Raw genomic sequence first — 20176 nt, 5'->3', positions numbered from 1 at the left:
CTTCTGGCCCATAATGTCCTTTAGGCCCCATCGGGGCAGGGTGTGGGTCTGTCTTACCTGAAGGTCCAGAGCTCTGGAAGAGAAGGCAGGCATGCGGGAGACCAAAATGGGGCACCAGAAGGGGGCTTTGCACTTCTTGTCCTCTTCCGGGCACAGCCAGCCAGGCTGGTTTTCCTCGCCTGCAAGAGAAGAGAGGGAATGTGAGTCACACATCCTTCTGGGCTCAGGAGAAACAGCCACTGGTGAAGCCATCCGTGTGGGAGACAATAGAGGGGTTTGAAATGGATGAACAGAGGGGATGGTGAAGAGATGAATATCATGATGTTTAGCTGGTGATATATCACGATGTTGAAAACCAGCTATCACCCAGCCCAGTGTTCACCTCTAGATGGTTCCATCCTTATTTCAGACATATACCATGATGTATCGATATATCACAATATATCGGTATGTCGCAATGTTTGGTTGGTGATATCTCATGAAGTTTAAAAACATCTCCATCCTTATTTCACAAGGATATATCTCTATGTTGAAAACCAAATATCGCCCAGCCCCAGTATTCGCCTCTACATAGTTCCATCCTTTTTTCAGACACCGTGGTATTTCGGTACATTGCAATGTTTAGCTGGTGGTATATTGCAATGTTGAAAACCAGGTATCACCTGGCCCAGGCTGGCGGGGACAGTGGGCTCACAAAACGTGGGCAGATTTTACGTACGCAATCATGGTTTCGAATGGGGCGCTGAAAAACAGATACCCTTTTTTTAAGGCTGTGAGAGAGCCTTGCCTATAGGGCTCTGGAGCAGGGGTCAGCAAACTTTTTCAGCAGGGAGCCAGTCCACTGTCCCTCAGACCTTGTGGGGAGTCAGACTATATTTTGGAGGGGGGGGGAATTGAACGAATTCCTATGCCCCATAAATAACCCAGAGATGCATTTCAAACAAAAGCACACATTCTACTCATGTAAAAACACCAGGCAGGCCCCACAAATACCCCAGAGGTGCATTTTAAATACAGTGGTACCTCAGGTTAAGAACTTAATTCGTTCTGGAGGTCCATTCTTAACCTGAAACTGTTCTTAACCTGAAGCACCACTTTAGTTAATGGGGCCTCTCGCTGCTGCTGCACCACCAGAGCACGATTTCTGTTCTCATCCTGAAGCAAAGTTCTTAACCCGAGGTACTATTTCTGGGTTAGCGGAGTCTGTAATCTTAAGCGTATGTAACCTGAAGCGTATGTAACCCGAGGTACCACTGTAAAAGGACACATTCTACTCATGTAAAAACACGCTGATTTCCGGACCGTTCGTGGGCCGGATTTAGAAGGCGATTGGGCCAGATCCGGCCCCCCGGGCCTTAGTTTGCCCACCCATGCTCTGGAGACTTGCGGGAGTTTCCCAGGACCATTCTGTAACCCACACAAGAGCATCCCAGAGCCTGGCAAGCAAGACAGAGGGCAAGCTCTACTCATTGTGCCAACTTTGGACAGCGAAGGATTGTCGCACAGAAGGTGGAATCAGGGGCCATTCTGAGCAGTTCTCAACCTGCGGGTCCCTAGATGTTGTTGGACTACAACTCCCATCATCCCTGAGCTCTGGCCTTGCTAGCTAGGGGTGATGGGAGTTGTAGTTCAACAACATCTGGGGCCCCACAGGTGGTTTTGTCTCTCCACAGGATCCCCCGGAATGTCCTACTTTACAACAAATCTGTACCCCAAAGCACAATGTTGTGGTTTTTTGGGGGTACAGGGAGGATAGATGCCAAATTAACGGTCTGAAGTCTCCTTGTGGGGATGCCTTTGTTTGCATGCTGAAAACCTTCAGAGGTCCTTCCCCCTGCTGCTTTCTCCCTTCAAGAGGTTTTAAAGCAGAGGTTGGAAGGCCATATGTCATGGATGCTTTAGTGGAGATTCCTGCATTGCAAGAGGTTGGGATAGATGACTCTTGAGGTTCCTTTGAACTCTACAATTCTAGGATCCTAAGGCAAATAGAAGGGGGGAAATGGAGGCAGTGAGAGATTTTACTTTCTTGGGCTCCATGATCACTGCAGATGGTGACAGCAGTCACAAAATTAAAAGACGCCTGCTTCTTGGGAGAAAAGGGATGGCAAACCTAGACAGCATCTTAAAAAGAAGAGACATCACCTTGCAGACAAAGGTCCGTATAGTAAAAGCTATGGTTTTCCCAGTAGTGATGTATGGAAGTGAGAGCTGGACCATAAAGAAGGCTGATCGCCGAAGAATTGATGCTTTTGAATTGTGGTGCTGGAGGAGACTCTTGAGAGTCCCATGGGCTGCAAGAAGATCAAACCTATCCATTCTGAAGGAAATCAGCCCTGAGTGCTCACTGGAAGGACAGATCCTGAAGCTGAGGCTCCAATAATTTGGCCACCTCATGAGAAGAGAAGACTCCCTGGAAAAGACCCTGATGTTGGGAAAGACTGAGGGCACAAGGAGAAGGGGACGACAGAGGAAGAGATGGTTGGACAGTGTTTTCGAAGCTACCAGCATGAGTTTGACTAAACTGCGGGAGGCAGTGGAAGACAGGAGTGCCTGGCATGCTCTGGTCCATGGGGTCACGGAGAGTCGGACACAACTAAACGACTAAACAACAACAAAAGGCAGCACCCTCTGCATTACCCTCAGCAGCTATGGGGGAAAGAAAAGCAGCTGCAAGAAAATAAAGTCAACGCTCCTCCACGTTTAAAAAAGAAACACACACACACACACATCTTATTTTTAAGTGGAGACTGCAGTCATTTCCCCCCAGGCATTTCAGATTAAAATAGGCCAACAAACTGCTTTTATATATATATAAAACCAAGGAAATCAAATCATCAGTGCCTGCGGGAAGACGGGAATTCAAATAAGCTTTTCAAATGAATTTCTCTCTCTTTGCAGCCCCCCCCCCCCCAGCCAAACCTTTCTCTCTTCCATTTAAAAATAAGGCGAGGGGGAGAGAGACTTTCTTGCTGCAGCAGTTTTGCTCGAGTTCAATAGGGAACGGTGATAAGAGCATCCTGAGGGAGCTCGGAGGAAGCTGGAACGCAAAAAGGAGACTTTTGAGGGCGCCCGAAACTCTTCGCTGCTCTTTTTCCTCCGGTTAATGAGGAGATTAAAGGGCAGGAGGTGCTCAGAGCGGCTGCTCGGAAGGACGACCTTGCAATGTCACTCGTCTTTGGGTTGGGGCTATTTTTCCTCCTTCCTTCTGTAATGGGACCGGCTCTGTTTCAGGCACTTAAGAGATGTCACCCATCTCTGTTTAGGGAAGTTTTTAATGACTGATTTATTAATGTATTTTTAACCTTCTGTTGGAAACCGCCCAGATAGGCGGGGTAGAAATAAATTATTATTATTATTAATTATATACCGGACCGCCTCGCCTGGTATGCCCCACGGAGGACCTTAAGGTCCACAAATGACAACATTTTTGGATGTCCCAAGTCACAAGGTGGTTAGGTTGGTCTCAACTAGAGCCAGGACCTATTTAGTATTGGCCCCGACTTGGTGGAACACCAAGAAGTCAAGTCCTGCAGGGCCCTAGTCCCTTGTGACAGAGCGTTCCACCAAGTCGGGGCCAGTACTGAAAAGGCCCTGGCTCTAGTTGAGACCAATCTAACCACCCTTGCGACTTGGGACTTCCAAAGTGTTGTCATTTGTGGATCTCCACAGGGCATACCAGGAGAGGCAGTCCCAAAGGTATGCGGGTCCTAGGCCACATAGGGCTTTAAAGGTCAAAACCAGTCCCTTAAACCTGATCCTGTACACCACCGGGAGCCAGTGCAGCTGGTAAAGCACTGGATGAATGTGATCCCGTGGCAAGGAGACTTGCCGCAGCATTCTGCACCCGCTGGAGTTTCTGGGTCAGCTTCAAGGGCAGCCCTGCGTAGAGCGTATCACAGTAATCAAGCCTGGAGGCGACCATCGCATGGATCACTTTGGCCAAATCAGGGCGAGAAAGGTAAGGGACCAACCGCTTAATACGGCAACTGCTTAAGGGACCAACTGCTTAAAACCAATAGATGGGAAATATTATCAGGTTAGAAGGAGAAAAACATCCCAGACACTCAAGTGTCTGTCTTTCCTTCCTGAAAATTTAGTTTATACTCCTGACGTTCACGGGGGACAAAAACAGTATAATTTATTTTCTCCTTCGCTGGGAAACTCTGGGAGTGGCGGCTGGGATCTTTAATTACAGAAAAATCAAAAACACAATGCGAAAGGCAGCTAATTAGATGCGGGAAGGGGAACCTCATAACAAACTCCCCAAAGATTGACACACACCTGAAATTTATGAATATATGAAAACAGGCAGGTGCTGTTTCTTTTTTCGGGGGGGACACAGGCAAAAAAAGGGTAGACAGACTAAATAACCATAGAACTGCAGAGTTGCAAGAGGCCCCAAGGGTCATCTAGCCCAACCCACTTTAATGCAGAAATCAAAGCTTTTCTTCTCACAAAGTGTGGAACAAGATTGCCTATCCCCACTGTAAGACAGTGGGTGTAGGCACAAGTCATTTGGGGGGGGGAGTGAGAAGTCTATCTAGCAGAGGCCCATGGTGAACTGCAGATCAAATGAGGCCTTTTTAGTGGTAGCCCCACACTTACGGAACTCACTTCCACAGGGAATCAGGCTGCCCCCGAATACTTCTTTCCGTTTCTCTGGAGCTCAGAAGTGGCTGGTCCATTTCGGGCAAGCGGGGCATCACCCCATCAGACCGGCTTTGCTCTCAGCCAGCCTCCATCTGCCTGCCTTCTGATAACAACAGTGTGGTGTAGTGGTTAGAGTTCTGGACTAGGGCCTGGGAAAGTCTCCCCACTAAGCCACAAAGCTTGCTGGATGGCCTCGCAGCCTAACCTTCCAAACAGGGTTGTTGCAGGGGACTAAATGACAGGAGGGAGAGTTACGTACACTGCTCTGATCTCCTTGAAGGAAAGGGGATTAGAAATGCAATCAACAAACCAACAACCAAACAGCCCCATTGGGGGGGGGGCGGTCAGCGCTGCTTCTCATTGGCTCTGGCTCAGCCAATCACCGTCTCCACCCACTTTTTGGTCTCTCTGCCTTCATCCCCACTAGTCTCCAGTGGGTACCACTGCGGCCACCTCCACATCCATAAATGGCTATTAAGACATGATGCTCAGAGGCTATCTACCTTTGGATAGTGAATCACCAAATGACAGAAGCAACAGGGCCATAGCTGTTGACTTACAGATTTGAAAATAAGGGACCAGCAGCCTCAAAAATAAGGGACCAGCAGCCAAAATAAGGGATTTTAGGCAACCAGCACCCAAACGAAGCCTCAAGCAGTGGTTCCCATGATGTGACCAGCATGAAGTGGGGGCTGGCCAGCTCCCCCCATTCCCCGCAAGCCTTCCTTTCGCCATGCCCTCCGCTTCTCGCTTCTTCCCCGCTCACTCATCTCTCCCCACCACACTTCCTAGGGAGGGAGAGAGGAAGAGGACAGCTTGCGCGGCTGCGTTAGATGGGAGGGAGGAGAAGGGGGAGCGGGGGGCTGAGATTGCAAAACACACCCCCCCCGCACACTCAGGGCAGGCTTGGTTTGTTCCTGTCGCTGAGAGGAGAGAGGAGGCGGAGGGGGGGATTCTCACTGAGCCGCCGCCGTTCCCTGACGGGAAGGGACTCGAGGATCCTGGAAACTGGCGGGGTGATGTGTTTGGGCCAGGGGGCGGCGGCAGCGGCGCTTTTGCTGCTGCCGCTGCCTCTGTTGCCGCTGGAGAAAGGAGGCGGAGACAACGAAGAGGAAGAGGAGGAAGACAAGGGGGCTCGGGCCAGGGGAAGACTGTTGCCTGGGGGGGTCTGGGCTTGGGGGGGAGACAGAGCAGCGCACAGCTGCGGGGTATAGTTGTTGCTGCCACCGCTGGCGAAGAGAAGGGTTGGAGAGGCCGAGTCGGACTCAGGGAGGGAGGGAGAGGACCTACTTCCTTTGAAACCCGGGAAATTTACGGGACATCATCAATAAGGGACAGCAGCGGGACACGGCACTGGGATAAGGGAGTTTCCCGCCAAATAAGGGACAGTTGACAGCTATGAACAGGGCTTTCACAATCTCCTTGTGAGCCTCCTAGGGGCGTTTGTGGATGCTGGCCTTGCTATAATAAAAAAAACCTTTTATCTGACCCTAAAAGGCAGCCCACAATCCATGGAAAAAAATCAACCAACCAACAAGAAGATGTCAAATCTCTCACATTCCCTTGCTAAGCAAAGTTTTGCTCAAAACATTTGTTTTCTCACTCGATTTCTTTCTTCCCTCCTTAAAAACATCCTAAAGTAGAGTCCGGTGTAACCTGGAAGCCTGCATAGCACATTGTCAAAATACCAGCTGATCCGGCAAATATTTTTTAAAAATGAAGTTACTCACGCAGAGCAATTTTGGCCAAATGCAAGCGGTTGACCCAGGAGATCTTGCTGAGGGGGTTGGGGGTGATGAAGACTACCATGACATTGACAGGGCGCCCAGACCTGAGGTGGGAAAGAGTCCAGAAAGGGAAAGAAAAAAAGGATTAGAGAGCGTGTATTTTGTCTAACCATTACTTTATACCACACAGTTACATATTTCTTATATCATTCCTTTTAACTCCCTACAAATTATATTTATACAATACAGGGATCAGTCTAATTCTGCCAATAGACAAAGCACAGTGAGATTAATTGGAAGTCAGTTTTAAATTTCTTTTCTATAAATTTTATAATTGAGTTCAATACCAGGAATATATGTGATGATAATTACTGTATATTAATCTTCTTATATCTTATAGTGTGGTAGTTTGTTTGATTTTTCTATTATTTGTTTGTTTGATTGGTTGTATGTTTGTTTCCTTGTATGTACGTCTGTTTTTCAGAAATTTCTTTTAAATTAATAAAGATATTTTTTTAAAAAAGTAGGGAGCATGTATTTGCTGGAGACAATTGATTCTGCATCCTCCTTTGCCTGTTAAACCTGGATGTAGAAAAGGGAGGTGTTGTTGGACTCCAGTAATATCTAGAGGGCATCCAGCTTGATGAAGAATCCTGTGTAACTCAAAAGTCGGCATGGCACTTTGTGTTTTAAAGTGGGCTAATGGAGTTGGAAGGGATGCAGGTGGCGCTGTGGGTTAAACCACTGAGCCTAGGACTTGCCAATCAGAAGGTCGGTGGTTCGAATCCCCATGACTGGGTGAGCTCCTGTTGCTCGGTCCCTGCTCCTGCCAACCTAGCAGTTCGAAAGCACGTCAAAGTGCAAGTAGATAAATAGGTACCGCTCCGGCGGGAAGGTAAACGGCGTTTCCGTGCGCTGCTCTGGTTCTCCAGAAGCGGCTTAGTCATGCTGGCCACATGACCCGGAAGCTGTACGCCGGCTCCCTCGGCCAATAAAGCGAGATGAGCGCCGCAACCCCAGAGTCGGCCACGACTGGACCTAATGGTCGGGGGTCCCTTTACCTTTAATGGAGTTGGAGTCAAAGGCTTAGAGTGCACCATCAGCCACAACCAGTGCCTGGGGCATTTTAATAAAAAAAGCAAATAAATAGCTGAAGGTCGAATAACCCACTTGTCTGGCTTCCCTGGGAGTAGGAGACGGAGGCGGCACTTGTTTGCAGAATGGATCTCTTCCTCTTTCACCCGCATCAGCCTCTGCAGAGCTAAGCACCAGTCCTGAGCGACAGTCATGTTTAGATTCTAGGAACCAGAGAGGGGAAAATTAAAGAAAAGAGGACCCTATGGACCAGAGCATGTCAGGCACTCCTGCCTTCCACTGCCTCCCGCAGTTTGGTCATCATCATCATCATCAATATTGTGCATTGTCGTTTAATCCTAATGCTGTGTTTTAATTGTCGTAACCCGCCCTGGGACCTTATGTTGAAGGGTTATTAAAACAAACCCTCACACGGCTCACCTGGTATGTACCATGAAGGGTGCTGATGAGCAGAGTGATCTGTTCCACCACAGCCAGGTCTTTCTGGAGATCTTGTAGCTCCTGAAACAGGCGAGGAGGACCCAGGTACACTTTATCTGGTGGTAAGAAGGGACAGGGAGAAACCACAAGGACAAACGACACAATGACGTCAGCAGCCCAAAGGAAGCCATGTCCACAGCTAAACACTAGAAGCCAGTCGATTAAAAAAAAGGAGAACCCAAACGCCGTTGCATTTTTCTCTCTGAAAACATCCTGCCGTAACAAGCCCATTTTATATAAATCTACAGAATTTACATTCATTCATTTATACGCTACATGGTTTGCGAAAAACCTCAAAGGAATAGAAACGGTTTATGGAATATTTGCAAAAATAAAATAAAATTTAAACAGATAAGAACACTGGCAGGATTGTTGTAATCATCTGCAGTTTTATAAGAGTATATGTTTAAAGTAGATGAATAAATGAGAAAATCAAGTTAATTTGGATGTGCAGAATCTAGCAACATTATATGTTGCAAGGAGGTATAGAATTGCCTTGTGAGCCCTGGGTACTTATGAAGGACGTTGATTTCTGAGGAGACAGCTGGGACGTCACTATTTTATTTTTATTTTTTCCCCAATTGCTGTGGACCTGAAGCAGGCAGGTCCAAAGTCTGTTCTGGGGGCCTAATTCAGCTCCCCGGCTGGTTGAATCTGGCCCATGTGGCAGTTTTTAAATATTTTTTTTTAATTTATACCCTACCCTCCCTGGCCAGAGCCAGGCTCAGGGCAGCTAACACCAGTAAAATTACAATAAAAACATAATAGGAAAAAACCCCAATTTAAAATACATGTTAAAATGCAATTTAAAATGCAGCCTCATTTTAAAAGTAGCCGATAGATCAAAACCATAAGAGGAGGGAAACGTAAGGGTCAGACTGAGTCCAAACCAAAGGCCAGGTGGAACAGCTCTGTCTTGCAGGCCCTGCAGAAAGATGTCAAGTCCCACAGGGCCCTGGTCTCTTGTGACAGAGCGTTCCACCAAGTCGGGGCCAGTACTGAAAAGGCCCTGGCCCGAGTTGAGACCAATCTAACCACCTTGCGGCTCGGGACCTCCAAAGTGTTGTTATTTGTGGACCTTAAGGTCCTCCACGAGGCATACCAGGAGAGGTGGTCCCTTATATAAATAATAACAACAACAATAATAATTTATTTCTACCCCGCCCATCTGGGTGGCTTCCAACAGAAGGTTAAAAATACATTAATAAATCAGTCATTAAAAATTTCCCTAAACTGGGATGGGTCACATCTCTTAAGTGTCTGAAATGGAGCAGGTCCAAACACAGAAGGAAGGAGGAAAAATAGCCCCAACCCAACGACAAGTGACATTGCAAGCAGCCGCTCTGAGCACCTCCTACCCTTTAATCTCCTCATTAACCGGAGGAAAAAGAGCAGCGAAGAGTTTCGGGCGCCCTCAAAAGTCTCCTTTTTGTGTTCCAGCTCAACAACTTTGGTCAGCCCTCACAAGTTCATTTCATCAAATCTGGCCCCTCTTGGGGGAAAAATTGGGCACCCCTGAAGTGACAGATTTGGATCGCATTCTGGTCGGCCAATTGGTGCCAAAGAAGGATAGAACTTTCTTTATGTATGCTACTACAGCAGCAAGAATACTTATTGCGCAGTATTGGAAGACACAAGATTTACCCACTCTGGAAGAATGGCAGATGAAAGTGATGGGCTATATGGAACTGGCAGCAATGACTGGCAGAATCCGAGACCAGGGAGAAGAGACGGTGGATGAAGATTGGAAGAAATTTAAAGACTATTTACAGAAATACTATAAGATTAATGAATGTTAGAATGACATCGGATGGAGGCTAATGGGTTAATAGCAACAATGCGGTTAAGTATGAAAAATTTGGATAAGATTAAGATAAGATAGAGGGAAGGGATTTGCTGATTAAATTTTTAACTTGGAATACAGTGAGGGGAGGTGTGAGGAAGTCTGGGAAATAAGTAAATGCAAGGAACTCTATGAAAATGGAATTGTTTTTATTTGTATTTCTTTTGATTTTGTATTATTTTCTGTACTTTTGTATTGTTCTTTCTTCTTTCTTTCTCTTTATGTAAAAGTACTAATAATTTTTTTTATATTAAAAAAAAGATTTGGATCGCATTCCAAAACTGGTTCGATCGGAAGCAAAAGCGCCTACTCACTGTGTGAGGACTGGCTGCTTGGCATGTGCTTCTTCAGCCCAAGATTGGGGATGACCACGTTGTCCTTCTCGTGGGCGCTGCTCTCCTGCCCGACTTCCACCACCTGGACCTGCGGCAGGGCGGCGTTCCATTTCACGATGTACTTGGGGCCGAGGGGAACCAGGGTGCTGATTTCCAGCTGCCCCCTGCAAGGAGAGGAGGGCGGGAGAGGGGAATCCAGTTTTACAGAAAAATAATTGTCGAGGAAGAAGGTTTTTTATCCAGTCCAGCCGTGCAGGAGAGGGGTGCTACTCAATCCCAAGCTCAGCCAAGCTTAAAAACCCATCGCAACATGCTCAAGAGAACCACCACGCTTCTGAACACCGGTTGCTGGAAGCCACAGAAAGGAAAGGGGGCAGTTGTGTTTGGGTCCCACTTGCAAATATCCCATCTGGTTGGCCACTGGGAGAACAGGAGGTTGGACTGCAGGGTCTAATCCAGCCAACCAGGCTCTTCTGATGCCCTACCATGAGAGGCAGTAACAGCCACCAGCTTGGACGCCTTAAAAAGAGAAATTTGCGAAGGAGAGGGCATGACAGCTATGCTCTGCCAACACAACCGGAGGCAGTGATGCTTCTGAACACAACGCCGCAGGAGGGGAGAGTACAGTGGTACTTTGGTTCTCAAATTCAAACAGCAGTTTGTGAGGCTAACACACAAAAACCCAGCCAAACCAAAGCTGGCGTGGGATGTCATATCCCATGCCATATGGCGTGAGATGATAAAGCTGATTTTTCAGATATTTGTGATACCAATACCAATACCAACACTAAGCAGGCAGAAGCAACCGAAAGCCCACTACAATCCATCACCAGCATGCCAAAAATTGTGCCCCTGATAAAATATGAGGCAAACCACCCAAACCTTGCCTTACCTGGAGTTAATCGGCCTGTGGAAGAGAAAGATCAAAGGAGCAGTCATTGTTGGAATCTCGGAAACCCCAGGGAAAACTCAGAGAAACCCAGAGGAGTTCAGGGATATTTTTTTAAATAAAAAATGCTAAGTTGCGTGTCTTTGCTTCTCAGTTTGTATCGTGTTATTTTATGCTCCGTGGGACTTGCTGATTTTTTTTTATTGATTAGAAATTGTTTATTGCAATTGTTAAGGGAGAATTTCCGTTTATTATTTGCTGATATTGTGTACTGTTGTTTTCTAATGGATTCTTGGACGTTACTTTATTTGATATGCTGCTTGCTCTTATTACGACCTTTTTCGTATTTGATCAGATTGTTATAAAGCATTCAAACTTTGTAATTTCTTCAGCTTGCAAACCACCTTGTGTACAGTAATTTAGAAAGGCAGTGTACAAACTAAAAGTGAAATGGAAATGAAATGAAATCTCACAGCCGCACAACCAAGCGAAGTGTGCCGAAGAAGAGGGGGCTATTGCATAGCTGTCAACCGTCCCTTATTTGGCGGGAAACTCCCTTATCCCAGGCCCTTGTCCCACTGCTGTCCCTTATTGATGATGTCCCTTAAATTTCCTGGGTTTCATGCTCGCCCGGCTCGGGAGGGAAGCAGCGGCACGGGGTCCTCCGCCACGCGAGAGAGAGCGTGCACGAGCTGCTGTGTCTCCGTCTCTCCCTTTTTCCCCTAAGGCGCGTGTCATGAGGAGACGGGTGGCAGCGGGCAGGCAGGCAGCCCCTCTCTTGCGAGACTTCCACCGCGCTGCCAGGGGAAGCCGGAGGCGTAGGATCATCTAGTCCAACCCCCTGCAAAACACAGTCAGTCGCAGCAAAAGCAGCATGGCTCCATCAGTGCTGGATTTATGTATAAGCTAAGCAATATCCCTTATTTTGGCTGCTGATCCCTTATTTTTGAGGCTGATGGTCCCTTATTTTCAAATCTGTAAATTGACAGCTATGGGCTATTGCCCCCTGCTTGTGGACTTCCCATTGGGGCCTCTGGTCTGATTCCTTCTAGGGTTGTAGTGGGGGTTGAATGAGGGAGGGGGACAGCTTAATAAAAAGTCCTCTATTCTTTGTACCCCACCCATCTGACTAGGTTGTCACAGCCGCTCTAGGCATCTTCCAACAGAATATAAAAAGGACAAAACAAAACATCGAACAATAAAAACTCCCCGAAACAGGGCTGCCTTTAGATGTCTACGAAATGTCGTATCATTGTTTGACTCTCTTACATCAGACAATATATATATATATATATATATATATATATATATGAAAAGAAAACCACTCAGGGCAGCCCGCCCCCCCACAGGAAGCAAAATGCGGAGGCCTTTTTAAACACAAGCCACCTTCCTTAGAGGAGAATGTGAGATATAAATGCAACCAATAAAATAAGTGGCAGGCGAGTGCATTAACCACTTTTCTCCTCTCGATATTCCCGGTTAAGGCTTCGGAACATCAAGCATACAGGTGAGCAAACTTCTGCAAAGGAAGATTTTTTTTCCGTTTTCCTCACCTCTGCCTCACACAAAGGCATCCTAGCATCACAAACAAAAAAAACCTCACACCTCGAAGCATCGAAGCGAGGTGTCACCCTAGCAGCGTCTAACACTAGTTCCTGGCAGGTGGGAAAAAGAAAGAAAAAACCAAAACACGCATTTCTAGGTGGCAAAGTGGGCTCTATCCTTTCTAAAGCAAGCAGAGAGTTGGCGTGCGAAGGCACACAGGAGAAACTTCCAATTTCTTTTTTTAAGTTTAGCTCCTCAAGCAAGCCAGGCTACTTGATTTGTTTTCAAAAGCATACAAGCAGAACAGAATAAAAGTACTGGATTTGGGGCTTTGCGAAAGAAGACGAGGAAATACAGGTGAAACTCGGAAAATTAGAATATTGTGGAAAAGTTTGTTTATTTCAGTAATTCAACTTAAAAGGTGAAACTAATCCATGCCACGCCGCATTGAGGCCGTAATTGATGCATAAGGGGCCCAAACCAAGTACTGAGTACATATGCATGCTTCTACTTCTCAGAAGTCCAATATTGCTCTATTTGCAATCTTTGTTTTGCTGATTTCATTTATTATTCTAATTTTCTGAGATTGTTAATTTGGGGTTTTCATCAGCTGTACGCCATGATCATCACAATTGTAACAAATAAAGGCTTGACATATCTCGCTTTGCATGTCATGAGTCTATCTCATATATTACCGTATTTTTCGCCCTATAGGACACACTTTTTCCCCTCCAAAAATGAAGGGGAAATGTGTGTGCGTCCTATGGGGCGAATGCAGGCTTCGTGCACTTCTCCGCAAGCTGTGGGAGCCCAGCGCTGGGCTCCCGCTGCTTGCGGAGAGTTGGCTGCATGCTGAAGCCTGCGCTCACTGGCTCAGTGCGTCCAGGCTTCGCGGACCTCTCAGCAAGCAGCGGGAGCCAGCGCTGGGCTCCCACAGCTTGCAGAGAGCTGCCTGTTTGGGGGCTGGGGTCGGGGGAAGCTCGGGCTTCCCCCACCCCAGGCCCGTGCCTGGGGGGAAATAATTTTCCCCCTTTATTTCCCCCCCCCCAAAAAAAAAAACTAGGTGCGTCTTATGGGACAGTGCGTCCTATAGGGTGAAAAATACGGTAGTTAGTTTCACCTTTTAAGTTGAATTACTGAAATAAATGAACTTTCCCACGATATTCTAATGTTCCGAGTTTCACCTGCATTCTCAGGGGCAATATACTACTTCATCCTGTTTTTTTTCCCCTTATTTAATGCTTTTAAAAACATGCTGTGATGTCCAGCGATAATGAATACCACTCCTATCGGATGGTTTTCCCATATGGGGAGTCAGCTGCGTGATTCAACTGATTGGGATTCCACCCACACGGACTCTGCAGAAACTGGGGTTGTGTCGCAGCAGCCCTCCCAGGCCCTTGCAGCGGGCCCCAATCCATAGCTGTCAGCTTTTCCCTTTTCTTGTGAGGAATCCTATTCGGAATAAGAGAATTTCCCTTTTAAAAAAGGGAAAAGTTGACAGCTATGCCCCGATCTCTCTCTCTCAGACCCTTCCACCTCTCGCAAGCACCCCCGCGAAATTGTCTGGACACGCACTTGAAGTTTATGTTGGTGCAGACCAGCATGTCGTTCAGCAGGAAGACTTTCCGCTCCTTGGACTTGATGAGCTGGCCGCGGTCGCTGTAGACTGTCTCCGTCAAGGTCTCACAGAGCAGCAGCTGCCGCTGGCCTGAGCTTAACAGCTGGGGGGGGAGGACATTTTTGGGAGAGATAGATAGAGAGGAAACCATCAATTGGGGGACCTTAGGACATTTCAGCCACCCCATCAAGATCTCGAGATTATTCCACCTGAAGGGCAGTGGTAAAGGTAAAGGGACCCCTGACCATTAGGTCCAGTCGTGGCCAACTAACACAATCGTGCAAGTTCCAAGCTGCCAAGATGCTTTGTAGACCGAGCCAAAATGATAGCGTCATCCTTTTATTTCCGACGATAGCCGCTCCCATCATCGCATCATCACAGGACACCTCGCAGCAGGAGGCAGGCGTTTCTGTCCTCCGTGATATCATCACAGCCCTTTCCTGCCGCGTCTTCCAGAACCCAAGGCTCTGTATTCGCCTCCCTCTGTTGCATTTACCTTCCTACCAACTCAGGGGGCCGATGGAGCTTTTGCTCAGATTGCAACCCCACTAGGGAAGCTTCAGACCCTCCCAGTGTCCCTACTTTCCAGGGGCAGTCCTGGGTTTACAGAAGCCGTCCCGGTTTCTGATTTAATCCCAGAATGTCCTGCTTTTCCTTAAAGGTAAAGGTAAAGGGACCCCTGACCATTAGGTCCAGTCGTGGCCGACTCTGGGGTTGCGGCGCTCATCTTGCTTTACTGGCCAAGGGAGCCGGCATACAGCTTCCGGGTCATGTGGCCAGCATAACTAAGCTGCTTCTGGCGAACCAGAGCAGCACACGGAAACGCCGTTTACCTTCCCACCGGAGTGGTACCTATTTATCTTCTTGCACTTTGATGTGCTTTCGAACTGCTAGGTTGGCAGGAGCAGGGACCGAGCAACGGGAGCTCACCCCGTCGCAGGGATTTGAAACGCCGACTTTCTGATCGGCAAGCCCTAAGCTCTGTGGTTTAACCCACAGACCACCTGGGAAGTAGAGTGAAATAGGAAAACTTGTTGGAGGGAGGGAGGGAAGTCATTGCTCAGCAGAGTGGTGGATAAGGATGTGTGTGGATGATTGTTGAAATTTATTGAATTTTGTTGGTTTAAATTGGAAAATTAATTTAAAAAGCATTTGGGGGGGGAGAAAGAAAACCAAGGTACGACTATACAGATGGATTTTCTGAAAATGTGATAAAATACACAGTGGTACCTTGGGTTAAGTACTTAATTCGTTCTGGAGGTCCGTTCTTAACCTGAAACTGTTCTTAACCTGAAGCTAATGGGGCCTCCCGCTGCCCCCTCGCTGCCGCCACACGATGTCTGTTCTCATCCTGAAGCAAAGTTCTTAACCCGAGGTACTATTTCTGGGTTAGTGGAGTCTGTAACCTGAAGCGTATGTAACCTGAGGTACCACTGTAACTGCAAAAACGGGGATCAAGAGCCATGGGAGTGCAGCCTATGTCAGCTAAGTGTCTTGGCAGATGGTCAGAGAGTGGGTCAGAGAGCTGGTCATGAGGAGAGAGCCTCTTTGGTCTTTGCATCCCTCAAGCACTCGAAAGACCAGAACTTGAGCCTACCTTGTTGATGCTGCTGCGGTCGCTGACGCTCTTGGTGAGTTGCTGGATCTCGGCCACCTGGTCCGCCAGTCGCTTCTGTTCGTTGAGTTTCTCCGCCAAGGTCTCCAGTTCCGTCAGAGCCAGCTGGAGGGAGAGCCGGTCAGCGTGGCCCTTGGGAGTGTTTTTCAACATGTCCTGGAAGAAGAAGAAGGGGAGAGCCGTCAGGCGGGAAGAGGGACCTCCACCCCAAACACCTGGGCCATTAAGGAGACTCAAAGGAAAAGAACAGAGGTTTTGATGAATGGACTACCAAAAACGCGTGAGGCAAACAGTGGAAGTCTTTTAAAAATATTTTAATTAAGATAGATAAGGATATCATTGAACATAAATATAGATTGGAAATGGCTGTGTATAGTGAATACTTATCTACTTTTAAAATTATTTATCTTATTTCTTCATTTTCTTTATCTTCTTCTTGTTGTTTTCTTTTATATTTTACCATTCATTTCTTTTCTTTATTGTGAATATTGTTTTGTAGAGGTGTAAATAATTGTAAATATGAGAAGAGGTAAAATGTTTTCTAATTTTCTCTTGGTTACATGTATTTTCCTTTTTTTGTATGTTTGTATTTTTTTCTAATTTGTACTTAATAATAATAATAATAATAATAATAATAATAATAATAAAACACCTGGGCCAATGGAGGAGCAAGCTGGTAGCTGAGACATGCATTTCCACCCCATGCGCAAAGCAAACTTTCCACCCATCCTTCTCCCAGCTTGGTCTTCCCCTCCAATGATATGAGGAACCTAAGAACATAAGGAGATCCTGGCTGCAGGATCAGGCCAAGGACTCATCAGGCCCATCCTCCTATTTTCACAGTGGACAACCAGATGCCCCCCCCCCCCGTGGGAAACTTGTAGGTAGGAGCCAGGAATAATGATGATGATGATGATGATGATAATACCCCACTCTGGGCAGCTTCCAGCACATATAAAAAGACAGGGGCACCTCAGAAGCCGATCATTTCGCTTTTCGAATGCTGAAAACAATAAATAACTATCTGACATTCAGAAGACATCTTAAGGAAGCCCTGTTCAGGGAAGTTTTTAATGTGTGATATTTTAGTGTATTTTTGGGTTCTATGGAAGCCGCCCAGAGTGGCTGGGGAGGCCCATCCAGATGGGCGGGGTACAAATAATAAATTATTATTATTATTATTATTATTATTATTATTATTATTATTATTTACTTAATTCATTCTGGAGGTCCGTTCTTACCCTGAAACTGTTCTTAACCTGAAGCACCACTTTAGCTAATGGGGTCTCCTGCTGCTGCCGTGCTGCTGGAGCACAATTTCTGTTCTCATCCTGAAGCAAAGTTCTTAACCCGAGGTACTATTTCTGGGTTAGCGGAGGCTGTAACCTGAAGCGTATGTAACCTGAAACGTATGTAACCCGAGGTACCACTGTATTATGAGAAAGGGAGAAATTCTTTTCTGCATCCACTTTCTCCAAGCTAGGTCTAAATTTTATAAACTTCCATCAAGTCACCTTTGACTCACTTTCTCTCTAAGCTAAAAAGTCCCAAATGCTGTAACCTTCCTCCATAGGGTTACCCTTGTCCAAACCTTTTCCAACACCACAATATCCTTTCTGAGGTAAAACAACTGGGAATGTACACAGCATTGCAAATGAGGTTGTTCAGACCTTTCTGTCTGGCCCCTGGGATAGAGGGCAAAGGCTCTCCCTCACCTTTGGAAATAATCTGATAAGCACTTTTAAAAGGGTACCTGGAGGAGTAGAATGAACTGGGGGAATCTTTGTATGGGCTTCACCATCAGGCCGTAAAGAGTCACCCGGTCGACGCTGCCCATCTGCCTCTTCTGCCAAGAGAAGAATCACCCGCTGTTAATGTGAGGACCTCTGGCTTCCAATTTGTTGGTTTTCAACCTCCCTCCTTGGAGATAATGCTGGTCGGGCTTCTCAGCCCAGACAGCAAATTTCCAGTCTCTGGACCCAACGCTGGCATGCAGGAGGCTTGGCAGAGCCTATCCTATTCACTGCCGTAACCAACCCTTGCGGCAACATACCCATTTTACAGACTGGGAAAACCGAGGCCAGGAAAGAGCAGCTTGGCCCATGGCTCTCTTAGCCCAGAGCAGAGTCAGAACATGAACCTGGTCCTCGCTCATGCCACACCCACACCCTACATTTAGAGCACATCGTTTCTGCCAAAGAATCCTGGGAACTCTAGTTCACCCCTGCCACGGCTACAATTCCCAGCTCTTGTAGCAAACTACTGACCTTGAGGAACTCTAGAAAGGCAGGCTTGGTGAGGCAGGCCTTCTTGATCAAGGACATGGCAGTGGTGAAATTGTTGACGTATTCGCTGTAGACATCCAGCACCATAGACTTGGAAAACTGGGGTGGAAGCGGGAAGAGAGAGAGTGAGTTTGCACACCTATTTCGTTCAGAGCAAAGCCATTGTGGTTAGTAGCTATTGACTGCCCTCTCCTCCATGAATATGTCTGATTTTTTAAAGCCCTCTAAGTTGGAGGCCTTTGTCCATGGAGTTTCTTTGGCAGGGATACTGGAGTGACTTGCCGGTTCCTGCTCCAGGTGGATCACGTTTGGTCAAAACTCTCCACTATGACCTGTCCATCTTGGGTGGCCCTGCACGGCATAGCTCATAGCTTCTCTGAGTTATTCAAGCCCCTTCGCCACGGCAAGGCAGTGACAAAATTAAAACATGCCTGCTTCTTGGGAGAAAAGCAATGACAAACCTAGACAGCATCTTAAAAAGCAGAGGCATCACCTTGCTGACAAAGGTCCATATAGTTAAAGCTATGGTTTTCCCTGTAGTGATGTATGGAAGTGAGAGCTGGACCATAAAGAAGGCTGATCGCAGAAGAATTGATGCTTTTGAATTCTGGTGCTGGAGAAGACTCTTGAGAGTCCCATGGACTGCAAGAAGATCAAACCTCTCCATTCTGAAGGAAATCAGCCCTGAGTGCTCACTGGAAGGACAGATCCTGAAGCTGAGGCTCCAATACTTTGGCCACCTCATGAGAAGAAAAGACACCCTGGAAAATACCCTGATGTTGGAAAAGATGGCGGGCACAAGGAGAAGGGGATGACAGAGGATGAGATGGTTGGACAGTGTTCTCGAAGGTACCAACATGAGTTTGACCAAACTGCGGGAAGCAATGGAAGACAGGAGTGCTTGGTGTGCTCTGGTCCATGGGGTCACGAAGTCGGACACAACTAAACAACTAAACAACAGCAACAAAGTTGGGGGCCATCGTTGCCTCCTGGAACGTAGGCATTAAACTAAGTTAGTGCCCATTCCATTTGCCCAGACCATCGACACTGAACTAGAAGGGCTGTTTTCTCCATTTCCAAAGATGTTAAACTAGAAGGGCTGCTTTTCTCCATTTCAGATTCCCTCCTCATCCCTTATTGATTGTCCTTTGAAGCAGCTCAAAGTTTCCAGGGACATTCCACACAGGAGCTATGGACCTACAAGGTGAAGGCTGAGGGTACTTGGGAAAGGTTGTGGAATGAAAGGATAAAATTTACAGCCTGTAACGCTTTGAAAGAGAATATGATGAAAATGATGTATAGATGGTATATTACACCAGTGAAATTAGCTAAAATGTATAAGACAAATAATAAATGTTGGAAATGTAAAGAAAAAGAAGGAACATTTTATCATATGTGGTGGGAATGTAAAAAAGTAAAGAACTTCTGGGAAATGATATATAATGAGATGAAAAAGATGTTGAAATATACATTCTTAAAAAAAAAACCAGAAGCATTTTTACCTGGTATTATAGGTCAGGACATTAATAGGCAAGATGTTAAATTGTTTTTAAATGCAACAACTGCAGCAAGAGTATTGTTAGCCCAGAAATGGAAACAAGAAGAAATTCCAACGAAAGAAGAATGGCAGACGAAATTAATGGACCATGCAGAATTGGACAAAATGACAGAAAGGATTCGAAACCTGCGGGACCAGAGATTTACAGAAGATTGGAAGAAGTATATGAACTATTTTAAGAGCAACTGTAATCAACAAATTACGCTAGTAGGACTACAAGAAGTTTTGTAAGGAGAAATATACGAAGTGTTACAAAGTAGAAAAAGAAAGAGATATTGGTTATGAGTTTGAAATGTCATAGGGAAGATAAGAAATGCATACTGAGAGATTAGATTGGAAAATTTTCAGACAGGATTGATGGAAGTCAAAAATTTGAATAAGATGTAAAAGTATGTTTAATTACTGTTGAAAATGATATGTTAAAAAAAACCTAATAAAAAATTATATTTAAAAAAAATAATTAAAATTTGATCCTCATCCTCATCCTCCTCCTCCAGGAATGTGACGCCCCTGCCCAGCTGAGTCCTGCAAAC

General features: G+C 46.3%; 1 protein-coding gene across 25 annotated transcripts in view; it reads right to left on the bottom strand.

Moving 5' to 3' along the window:
- The window catches only part of ARHGEF10L (Rho guanine nucleotide exchange factor 10 like), a 154708-nt gene that overhangs the window by 59543 nt on the left and 74989 nt on the right, over positions 1-20176 (bottom strand). For 15 of the 25 annotated variants that reach the window (XM_083453691.1, XM_083453697.1, XM_083453696.1 and 12 more), the window contains 10 exons: positions 18068-18184; positions 17554-17646; positions 15783-15956; positions 14143-14288; positions 11023-11037; positions 10110-10294; positions 7893-8008; positions 7548-7675; positions 6381-6481; positions 58-179 (listed from right to left, as the gene is read on the bottom strand). In XM_083453691.1, coding sequence (XP_083309817.1) covers positions 58-179; positions 6381-6481; positions 7548-7675; positions 7893-8008; positions 10110-10294; positions 11023-11037; positions 14143-14288; positions 15783-15956; positions 17554-17646; positions 18068-18184 — 1197 coding nt within the window. The remainder of the gene's footprint in view (positions 1-57; positions 180-6380; positions 6482-7547; positions 7676-7892; positions 8009-10109; positions 10295-11022; positions 11038-14142; positions 14289-15782; positions 15957-17553; positions 17647-18067; positions 18185-20176) is intronic. The other 10 variants (XM_083453698.1, XM_083453695.1, XM_083453703.1 and 7 more) reach the window with 1 other exon arrangement.

Source organism: Podarcis tiliguerta, assembly GCF_965153285.1.
Source record: "Podarcis tiliguerta genome assembly, chromosome: 8".
In the NCBI taxonomy this organism is placed as follows: domain Eukaryota; kingdom Metazoa; phylum Chordata; class Lepidosauria; order Squamata; family Lacertidae; genus Podarcis; species Podarcis tiliguerta.
This window is presented reverse-complemented; position numbering and strand designations above follow the sequence as displayed.